At 41.1% G+C, this 12,096-nt stretch overlaps 1 protein-coding gene across 4 annotated transcripts in view; it reads right to left on the reverse strand.

The window, feature by feature from the left end:
* Positions 1 to 12,096, reverse strand: part of DYNC1I1 (dynein cytoplasmic 1 intermediate chain 1) — a 388,679-nt gene that overhangs the window by 244,077 nt on the left and 132,506 nt on the right. For all 4 annotated transcript variants that reach the window (XM_073809695.1, XM_073809697.1, XM_073809694.1 and 1 more), the window contains one exon: positions 466 to 581. In XM_073809695.1, coding sequence (XP_073665796.1) covers positions 466 to 581 — 116 coding nt within the window. The remainder of the gene's footprint in view (positions 1 to 465; positions 582 to 12,096) is intronic.

Genomic DNA, 12,096 nt, shown 5'->3' on the forward strand with positions numbered 1-12,096 from the left:
TACTCAACCCTACCACGTAGCAAGAAAGCAGTCATATAGACACGCAGGACTGGATATGACTGTATTCCAAAACACTTTAATTTGAGGAATAGGTGGTTGGCTACAGTTTGCTGACTCCTGCAAATGCTGAATCTTAATGTACACTCTTCTTATCAATAAAATTCAGAGAAGTTTCTATTACATTATCCTTCGGTGATTTTCCCCCTCCTCACACAGTGTTGACAAACTGTGGCCTCATTAAGTTATCCATTTTAAAGTTCATGGGTCCTTTGGAGGAATATCACTGGGTTTCCTCTCCAGCGTTTCCAAAACCAGAGTCAAAGGAGACTTAAGCTTTTGGTGTGTCATTATATTCGTGTCCTGTGAAGATGTCTTATGGTAAGACATGAAATCAACAAGAAGGATGTAACTCCCTGGCAATTTCTCCAGAGATCATATGGAAAGTGAACAAAAGACATAGTTTACCTTCAGACTGATGTGTAGCCAGAGGAGTCTGGGTCTCCTTGGAGTAGGACACTACCTCCCTGGGCAGGAAATCCACTTGGGTAACCTTCGACACACCCAGCTTATGCAGTCTTCGTCTAAAAGTAACAAAGGACAAACGCTTAGAGAGGGAAGGCATTCCTTGCGGAAGATCTATCAGGAATAAAACAAACAAACCCCAAATACCCACAGCTTCTCAGTACAAGGGGCAGCGTCATGAAGTTGAACTGGCCCTGGGCTGCAAGTCTGGACACTGGGGTTTTGGCCCACTTTGCCCCTGTGCTGCTGGGTGGTGTCAGATAGGTCCCTCAGGCTGACCCTCAGCTTTTCTATCTGCAAAACCAGGTCTTGTCCACTTCAAATGAGACCCCTCCATTCTGAGCAACTCGGATTTTTCTTGATTAAAGGTTATAAAGGGAATTTTCATTTGTAATACAGGATTCTAGTCCCTTAGGCAAGAGGGACAGAAGAAAAGTAACGCTTCTCAAATCTGAAGAGAAAAGAGATGATTAGTGGAGTAATTTGTTCTCCATAATAGTAATGAGAGGATGATATTCCAAGGGGGAGTATAACATCTCCCATTTCTCCAGAAAAGAAACTAATACAGATCAGCATGTGAATTTGTTTAAAGATACGTTGACATAGCACAAATTGAGTGAAAAGGGTACTGGGCTAAGAGTGATAAAGTTTTAGTTTAGAATTCCCAAATGAGCCATGACCATGTAAAAAAAATCCTTTCTGAATATTTATGGAGCACATCAAGAATTTTCAGATGTCTTTCACATCCATCATGTCAACTGTCTTCATGACACCGCTATGAAGCTTCTGGGCAGATTATCACCATCTCCATTTTACGGATGAGGAAAGTGAGATTCAGTAGGAGACATTCCCAAGTATATGCAACTCGTAAATGGCAGAACCAGGGAGGAAATTCTGTTGGCCTGAGTCCTGGTCCAGTGCTTTTGCCACCAAGTCAAACTCCTACCTGAGGTTCTTAATGGCGAGCTCTGAGTTACCCCCCAGATCTGAAGTGCCTCCTGCGTCACCCAGGAAACATCCACTCCTGGAGGCAGCAGAGTGGTCGCTAATCACAGAAGACTAGCCCACACTTACCACTATGTGTGTGATCTTGAATAAGTTACCTAATCTCTCTGTGCCTCGGTTTCCTCAACTGTAAAATGGAGATATTACTAGTTCTTAGTACTAGGATTAGTATGGGTAATGTCTATGTACCACATACATATAATGCACATGCCACGTATATGTTATATATACATATGTACACAATTTACACACATATATATTTTAAAAGTTTCTGAAACATTATTTTAGTATATAGATTTAGTATCAGTATCAGACATATTTTACTATATTTCTTTAAAATTTCCAGGAAATAGAGTATATGTGTGTCTCTCTGAGAGAGAAAGGCAACATAACCATTTAGCCACAATTCCACATTCCCTAGCTCTCTAGGATCAATAGAAGCATACCGTTTCCATATTACTTTTTAAATTATTACTAGCAATGGCACAGACTCAGTGTATTTTTTTCAGTAGTAGTAATAATAAAATGAAAGAAGATGCATACCACAGCTGGGAATTGCCATGTACAATTTCCTAAGCATTCTAGGAAAACAAAAATTTCTTCCTTTCTATGAATCACTAAAATTGATGTAAAACCTAATATGAGCACAGAGTAGATACAAACAAACTAAGGCTGGTTTAGAAACAAGCCCAGCTGGCTGTCTCTGCAGCCCCACTAAGCTCCACTCAGGCCTGGGCCATGTGGGCCTCACTCACTCAGATGTCTGGACCACAGAGCGTACACGAGGGTCAGGCTGGGGACCCAGCACTTCCTCCAAACCTTCTCACACAGAATTAGGGGAAAACACACAAAATATACTAGAAACAAAATTACCAAACAAGGTAAAAGGCTCAAGGTTTCAAAGCAAGAAATTCAGGTATTATTTTAAGTCCTTCTTGGGTTAAAGAAGTATGTTTTTCTTCCTGAAATGGGTCTCTCTTGAAGCATCTGAAAAAGAAAACATGACTAGACACCCCAGGACTGCTTGAGACAAAGCCCCCTCTGCTGTTTAATAGCCTGGAGCATCTTTCTGAGGCCCCAAGAGGTTCATCTTCATCTTAGGCAAAGAGATGGAAAGGAAACATGGGCTGGTAATGTACCACCACCAATTCAAAATGGGGTCACACCCGGCATGGAGAGATCACCCTGGAGTTTAGACTTCCATGGGCATCCGTGTGAGGCCCAAAGATCTCCACAGTCCAATTAAGAAATACCTATACCTGCAGCCAGGGATTCCAGCGCCTCTTGCTAATAAGATGCAAGCGTAAGCTGTAGGCCTATCTTGCTGGGTGACCAGCCATAGGCACTGGACAACGGGAAGCTGATCTGTAATTCGATAATCCACAAGGCCAACTGAAACCAACTAGTGAGGCAGCATAGCATAATGGTTAAGCCACGTGCTCACACAGAAACTGGGTTCAAATCCCCTCTCTGTCATTTACCAGCTGAATGGTATGTAAAAGCTTTGGACAAGTGACAAACCCCTCTAAGCCTCATGTTTCTCATCTATAAAATGGGTACATATCATTGAACTGTTATGAAGATTAAATGAAGCTAATACTTGTAAAATACTAAATTTAGTGTCTGGCACATAGTAGGTAGCTCTACTTCTATCTTTTTGACTGATTATAATAATGCTTATATTTGTTTCAAAAAATCAGAGAAGGCAGATTTATGAATGCTCTAAACTGATTTTCTAAAACAGTAGATTCGAAGATTATCTCTGACAGTAAAACATAAGAATCACACTCCTAATTTCTTTGTATGGCACACGGGTAGGTTTTGGCTGCCTGGGAGAGTCCATTTGGTTTTCCTTTAACTTCTCGGTTTTCAAAACTTTGCTTAAAGTGGTGTGAGTACCACACAACTGTTCCCAGCCCTAGCTGTTCCAGAAAGTCTGGCAGAAGGTGGCGCCCTTCCACGGCAAAGACCTTCCTCTTAGGTGTGTTCTCCAACTGTGTCCCCACTTATGGGTCTCTCCCAGACCAGCCTTAGGGTCTGCACGTCTCAACTGATCAAGGATCTATCCATTCATACAAACCTGTGATAGAGACTTTGACCGTCCCTAAGATACTTCTACAATTTTATCATCTGACAAAATTATCATATAACTATGTCTACAAGAGGAAATATATAGTAGTTATTTTCTTTAAAAGTACAAACACGGGGCTTCCCTGGTGGCGCAGTGGTTGAGAATCTGCCTGCTAATGCAGGGGACACGGATTCGAGCCCTGGTCTGAGAGGATCCCACATGCCACGGAGCAACTAGGCCCGTGAGCCACAACTACTGAGCCTGCTCGTCTGGAGTCTGTGCTCCGCAACAAGAGAGGCCGCGATAGTGAGAGGCCCGCGCACCGCGATGAAGAGTGGTCCCCGCTTGCCACAACTAGAGAAAGCTCTCACACAGAAACGAAGACCCAACACAGCAATAATTAATTAATTAATTAATAAACTCCCACCCCCAACATCTTCTTTAAAAAAAAAAAAAAGTACGAACACTGAGCATTGTGTTTCTTATTTTTGCTCAGTCTTACCAGCTCATAATTCTTTTATTCAAGGGTGCAAATTAAACTACTTAGCAAAGGAGGGGGGGAAAAAGCCACATTGTATTGTAGAATTAATGCTAGTCTAATTCCTTTTCCTTCTAATTAGGCTCTAAATTTCATGCAGGCTCTTCTGTTCTGACTCTGGGATACCTTCTCCGCTGTCCCACCATCCCTCCTGCAAAGCTCATCCCTCCTGCAAAGCTCATCCCTCGGCACTACACACACACACACACACACACACACACACACACACACACTCTCTCTCTCTCTCTCTCTCTCTCTCTCTCTCTCTCTCTCTTTCTTCCACTATAGCCCCTGTTACATGTCACTGTCCTCTTCTCATGTCTGACTTGACTGAAACTTACTTATTTATCCCTGAGTTATCTCTGTACCCTGGGGCTTAGTTCTGTGTCAGGCACAGAGCTGGCACTAAATAAATGTTTGAGGAAGAAAGGGAAGGAAGAAGAGAAGAATGCAAGGAGAAGAAAGAAGCCATGATGCAGAAATGTAAATTGAGAATTCAATTATCTACGCCATGGCAGCCATGGTATTACTATTAAATTATAGGGTCCAGCAACTTGTGTTTTAATTACCCACCCCCACCTTCCCCACCGGTGATTCGGACACTCACTAAAGGCTGAGCACCACTGATTTAGAAATATTAGAGTGTAGACATAGAAGCTTCATTGTTTCTAGATTCACTTGGGCCTCTCCATCCTGCAGCTTAGAAGATGAGGCCTCAGTCCCACAGAGCAGAGATGATATCTCTTGACCAAGCTTATAAAGTTCTATGAGACAGGCTGGGAACAAAGGTGAACAAAGATGAGAGGGTAAGAGGATGAGTATCAGACTGCAGTGTGCAAAATATTAAGGGCCTGGCACAAGGGTCTTTCCTAGATCTAAAACTAAAATGTCAGGCAGGGGATCCCAGAGACGCTGGGCAATGGAACCACGGATCCCTTACTCGCTGACCTGGCCTGGTCCTAAAGTGACATGGGGCCCACATCTCCCTGGGCCAGGGCTGGACTCCCCACTAAAAGTCCCAGAGGCTTCTTCTCCAACTGGTCCTGTCAACTTGGCTGAGCAAGCTGGCTGAGCAAAGCCATATTGCACCAAAGTTGAAATGTTTCTCCCGAAAAGAAAAATCAGGTCTTGATAAAGAACAAAAATGGAAGGTATCTGAAGTTTGAGAAGGTTATTTGCCAGGGCTCAGGGTGTTGAGATTTATGATCCACCACTAGCATAGCCTAATTCACTCAGGTTTGTCCACCTGCCCTCAGTTAGACATTATGCATCACAAGAAGAAAAAAACTCCCTTACATGAATCACTGTCTCCATTCCCCTTTCTGGTTTACTTGTAATGTCTTTGCCTATCCACCAGAAGGTTAGCGTGACTTTCCTAGCTACTTTCAGAGTTTCATTATCCAAGGAAGATGAAGCTCAAAACGTGACTTCATCATGGTCTATGATGTCTACCAACGTGGAAGAAAGTTACGGGTTGTACAGACTTACTCCCAAATAAAAGGATGAGAAACATATACATAGCAGTTGGAATTCTAATAAATAGAAACTCTTTGGCTCTTCTCCCATTTCAAAGATGAAGGAAAATTTAAGAGAAACCTTACTGACATTTTAAAATGCAGTTAATATTTAAACATTATTTTTAATAATACAGAGAATAAATACTTGCAAAGCATAGATTTATCTACCAAAGTGGGATACCCTGGTTTTGTCCCTATTTTTGAAAAGACCTATATTCCTTGAAAGCCATGAACAACAGAACTTCAGCTTCTGATGTCACTGCATCTGTGACCTGAAAATATGCAGTCACTGTTTCATGTGCAGTGTGCTAAAAAAAAAAATGTGCGTACATGTGCAGTGCTAAAAAAAAAAAAAAACTAGATTTCAAAGAAACTACTGTTAAGCTGCCTTTAAGAATTAAATAGGAAAATTTTTTTTTTTTTTTTTTTTTTGCAGTATGCGGGCCTCTCACTGTTGTGGCCTCTCCCGTTGCGGAGCACAGGCTCCGGACGCACAGGCTCAGCGGCCATGGCTCACGGGCCCAGCCGCTCGGCGGCATGTGGGATCCTCCAGGACCGGGGCACGAACCCGCGTCCCCTGCATCGGCAGGCGGACTCTCAACCACTGCGTCACCAGGGAAGCCCAGGAAAATGATTTTGACACGACAAAGATATGGGTGGGGGTTGGTTTGGGATGGCAAGGATCAAAACGCAGAGCTCTCTGATCAGAGACTTAAGATCAAGGCTGTCTTAATTTTTTTTAATTGAAATGAAATTTACATACTGTAAAATCTCCCCTTTAAAGTATACAATTGAGTGGTTTTTAGTACATACACAAACTCGTATAACCTCACATTTGTAATTGCACAAACTTTTCGTTACCTCCAAAAGAAATCCTGTACTCGTTGGGAGTCACTCCCTCAATTCTCCCTCCTTCAGCCTCTGGAAACCACTAATCTACTTCTGTCTACTTTCATATAAATGGAATATTACAGTATATGACCTTTTGGGTCTCACTTCTTTCACTTAGTTTGTTTTAAGGTTCATCACATTATACCATGTATCAGAATGTCATTCCTTTTTATTGATAAATAATATCCCATTGTATGGATATACCACATTCTTTTTAATCCACCCATCAGTTGGTGGACACTTGGGTTGTTTCCATTTCTGTCTATTAAGAACAATGCTGCTATGAACACTTGTGTACAAGTTTTTGTGTGGGTGTACGGTTTCAATTCTCTTGGAATTGAATTCTTTTTGAATTGGTATATATCTAAGAGTGGAACTGCTGGGTTAGATGGTAATTCTATGTTTAACTTGTTGAGAAACTGCCACACTGTTTTCCAGAGTAGCTGGACCATTTTACATTCTCATTAGCAGTATACAAGGATTCCAATTTCTCTACATCCTTGTCAACCCTTATTATTATCTGTCTTTTTGCATTATAGCCATCCTAGTTTGTGTGAAGTAGTATCTCATTGGGATTTTGATTTGAACTTCCCTGATGGTTAATGATGTTGAGCATCTTTTCATGTGCTTATTGGCCATCTACATATCTTTCTTCAAGAAATGCCTATTTAAATTCTTTGCCCATTTTAAAATTTGGTTATTTGTCTTTTTATTGTTGAGTTGTAAAAGATTTTTATATATTCTGGATACTAGACCCTTATCAGATATATTATTTGCAAATATTTTATCCCATTCTGTGGGTTGCCTTTTCACTTTCTTGATGGTGCCTTTTGAAGTACAAAAGTTTTAAATTTAATGAAGTCTGATTCATCTATTTTTTCATTAGTTGCTTGTGCTTCTGATGAAATATCTAAGAAACCACTGCCCAAGGTCACAAAGATTTACAGCTACGTTTTCTCCTAAGAGCTTTATAATTTTAGCTCTTACATTTAGTGAATTAATGTTCCATATATGTGAAGTAGGGGGGTTCAACTTCATTCTTTTGCATATGGATATCCAGTTGACATGCTTAATTGTTCTTAATGTTCAGTGACAAGATTGAGCAGGGGAGCAGAGAAAGGCTTTGTCATGAATACTACTCCTTGGTGATGCCCATGGGCCCCAAGCAGGAGCCAAATCTGACTGTGGGAGGATAGATTCAAGAGGAGGCACCTCATCACCTGAGAGCTTCCCAGGGGTCATGAAAGCCTTCAGAGCACCTGAGCATGTCATCCATCACTGGCATTAGCATCATCAAATTCTTCCCGAATCAGTTAGACACAACTCATATTCTGATGCTCTAATTTTGGACCACAGTGAATTCTATACAGCAAACTTGATGTTCCTGCATTTCATACTCAAATAAGTGAAGGAAGCTGCACTAATATTACGGTACTATCTCTATTGGACTCATAAGGGAACCCAGTAATATCGGAGATCTGGCTCCAGACTACTAAAGTGTTAAGCAAGAGGCTGCTGTGGAGATTTCAGATGCCATCAGCTGATCCTCACAGATGCATGTGTATCAGAGTGGATGATTCATCTTCTAACCCATCACCAATACTGGGACGCTGACTACCCTCACACTAGAATTTCTGTTTTAATGTCACAGTACAAGAGCCTATGTGAAGACAAAGAAAAGCCACAATAAGAATATACCAAGCATAAGAAACTCTTCCAATTTTACAAATTGAGAATCACGAAGACTCTCAACAATGGTCTCTGAATAGCAGTCTCATAGTGTTCAGTGACTGGAAATTATAATGTTGAGGATACACTGGTTAAACCTGGTGGCAGAAGTGTGGGCCGTAAGGTGGCAGAGTCAGGAGCTCAGATCAGAAGCCAGGAAACAACAGGGGTCGTTGTACTAATGGGCAGTCTCTGGAGCAAGGAAGAAACCTGGAAGTCAAGCAGATAACACCAGGAGCAGATGTTCCCAGAGACAAGGAGTTATTTGGCCAGATGCCAAAGTAGGTCAAGGCCAAGGAATAAAAGAATGTCTGCACTGGGTCCAGATTCAACCCTGCTGGGTTTTATTCCTGCTTATTTGCATATGAGTATTTCATCCCCAACACACATTAACGGTGCTGCCAGTGACTTTCTTCTCCTGGTGCTGCTTATAAAATTCCTTGAGGTTTCTCAAAGAAGAGCCCCTTAAGACAGTGAAAGTGATAATGGTGCCACTTTCTTCGTTGTCCAAAAATTTTATGTGGGTACCCACAAAGGACTTGACAACTGGCACAGGAACTACTTCAGCCAACATCTTTATCAGCAACCACAAACCATTTCTGAAGCACAGAACCATGCCAGATCCTTACAATAAAGAGAGGATGAGGAGATTGAACATATACAACAAAAAGCAAATAAGAATGAAAGGTAATAAGAGCCAACATGAGCAATTCACATGATCAGTGGGACAGGAGAGTATAATAGGAAGATCACTATGTGTCTGGGTAAATGAAGCAAGTTTCACTGAGAACCAAAGGCCTGGTGTTAAGTCTTGAAGGATAGGCAGAACTCAGTCGTAGAAAGGAATGAGGAGGGTGCTCCAGGGAGGAGGCGCTATATATGCAAAGATCTAAAGACTGAATTCACATTTTATGCCTGAAAGACCAGGTTTTCAGAATAGAAGTTTTACACTGAGTAGCAGTGGAAGATCAATTTAGAGAGGTACACTAAGGCCAGATGATTAGAGGGCTTTAAATCTCAGGCTAAAGATCCTGCACTTTATGCTGTAGACAATGAGGAATTACTGAAAGTTACTAACAAGCTGACGGCTTCAAAGAGACATTTAAAGTGAGGCAACTATGTGAAGAATGGAGCCTCAGTCTCTCCCTTTGACAAACGAGCGACCAGAGTCTATGCGTGGGGCCTCAGAAGCTGAGGTGGAGAAAAAGGGGAACTGACAAAGGACCTACAAACAGAGGCCGGATAGGTTCAGTAACTAAACAAAGAATCCAGGCAAAGCACTAAATCAAAGTGGGAATGACTACTGGATTTGTGGAAACGTGGTCCCGGGTGATAAGAAGGCACTCAGTGGTGATGCCACTGGGAACAGAAAGAAAATGCTGTAGTTTGGTGATGTTGGAAAAGAATTAAAGCAGTTCATTTGGTATGGAAGGTGAAAGAAAAGGAATAAATTGGGGATTATATCAAGGCTTCATGCCTTATGGGAAGAAAGTAAGTAGTGTAACTGGAAGACATCGGGGAATCCCGAGAAAGTTCTGCTTTGGGATAAAAACGAGTACCTCGGTGGATGAGTTTATAGTGAGGAGTTTTCCAATTGTATGAAGTTTAAGACCAAAGCTATGAAAAGAAGACAAAGCAGAAAATGTGGTCCTGGCAACCACCCACCTAGAGCCACATGGGAAAATACTGCATCCATAGAAGAAGGGCATATAGAGACCTAAGGACATAGAAACTCATGAAATATGAAAGAAGTTTTTAAAAATGACAAAAGGTCAACTTGTTTTCCCAACACTGTATACTGGTGTAATTAGGTGTGACATACTGAGGACTGGCTCCTAGATTCGAGAATGGGACACCACACGGAGGAAAGGTGGAGACGGGGTACCACACGCAGGACGTGAGCCTAGCACTGAAGCCCCTTCACACACAATTTATCCCTTCTGTTCAGAGTGGGTGCTTTTCTCCAAGGCCTGAGAAGCAGCTTGATGGTTGACCTTTTCCAATTACCTCAAGGAGGATCAGTTTCCATTTTCTATGTTCACATTTAAAAAATCATTTGAGGAAGTATTTATCTCATTTCGATGATATTTGTCTCTTACTGTGCAGAGATATTAGTCTGGCAGCTAAACCATTTTTCCTGAACAGAAGCAAATGTCAAGTCTGGCTCAGTCAACAGGCACAGTTAAAGGGTCTGCCTTAAACTTCATCACACAAGTAAATCTTGCAAACTCCCGGGATGAGAGAAGAATCAAAATGGTCATGGTTATAACAGAGCTTGGCAATATTGGTGGGAGTTCTGCTATCAAGTGCCCACTTTACAAAGGAAACTGAAAGTTCAGAATTATAAGATCAGAAGTTACAGAAGTGCGTTTTCTCCAGTCTTGCATATAAAGGACAGCAATGATATAAAAATTTTGTAGATTGGCCTTTTATTGACTTGATATTTATGAAAAACCTTCTGTAGAAGTTGTAACTTCTAACTTTATAAAGCTATAAAATTACAGAAATCTTTAAGTCACTGAGTACCAAACTATAAGCATACATCCCTCCCAACTGACCATATTAATTTTTCTGAAACGGAATAATAAAAGGAATATTGTTTTATGAAAGTCCAGCTGCAAGTGTGGAACAGAAAATATCCCATAATTCCTTATTCAAGGTTCTTGAGGGTAGAGAACAAAGTCGAGCAGGTAACAGCTCTCAAGAAATGTTTGGGGACTTGATAAAGGAATATTATAAGAGGTAAACAAAGTGTTTTCTCCCTCTCTTGTGAAAAAATTTTTATTGGATCTGTTAAAACCAATTTATTGAAGTTTTTCATGGGTCAGAATTCATTCTATGCTTAAAGATTCCAAAATGCATTTTACCATTACCTTCTGATACATACACACACACACACACACACACACACACACACACACACACACACACACCCCCAAACTGCTATTTCATATTTTAATTTCTGTAGAAAGTGTGATTAGGTGTTATTGAAAAGGCAGAGATTGTCAGTTTGATAAAAATACAATCCACATCATTCTCAAGAAAATCGCAGGCACTGTGTCCATGGGAAACCTTAAAAATTAATTGAAACCAGAGATCTAAACATAATGCATAAGAACATTTGAAAAAACATGGAGAATAAGCCAAAGAGGCCTACTTTATCAAAGGCTAATGAGATTATTACTGTTCTGCTAGGCAAATGAAAATAACCTGAAAACATGAAAAGACCTCTAGAACTGGCAGGTGAGACTTTCTCAAACACCTACCACCATCTTGAAGGATATGTGTTTTCTCTGGTGCCTTTAGAGAGTTGGTTTAACTTCTATTCTTAACAGAGTGATCACTCTGTTCTGCCACAGCAGTATGGGATGGTGCGTGGTGGATTCAGGAGTAATACCCTCTCTTTCAGCCAAAACAAGAGGCAGAAGAGAAGGCTGAGAGAAGAAGAGGTCACCACCACCTTCTAACAAAGTCTCCCAAGGACTGAAGGAACCTCTAAGTTCCTCCTTGAGGGAAGGAACAGCCAAGTCCTTCACGGCTTCAGTTTTTCCTCATTCTCGCTTTGCTTCCAAATATTTCAAAAACCCTACTAAGGGTTTAATATACTAAGACATAGAGGAAATATAATTGTGAGGCTTCAATAAAATCAGAAGCCACTAAATATTCCTATATGTTATTGAGCTTAACAATTTGATGTGAAGGGCCACAAAACACTCTCATTACTCACTGATGTCTGCTCATCATTGAGAATCTCTGTCTCCCTCCCCGACTCCCCTTTTGCTGACTCAACACATCTCCCTAAAGACCGACAATCTCATGGTGGC

This window comes from Tursiops truncatus, chromosome 9 (genome assembly GCF_011762595.2).
Source record: "Tursiops truncatus isolate mTurTru1 chromosome 9, mTurTru1.mat.Y, whole genome shotgun sequence".
In the NCBI taxonomy this organism is placed as follows: Eukaryota; Metazoa; Chordata; class Mammalia; order Artiodactyla; family Delphinidae; genus Tursiops; species Tursiops truncatus.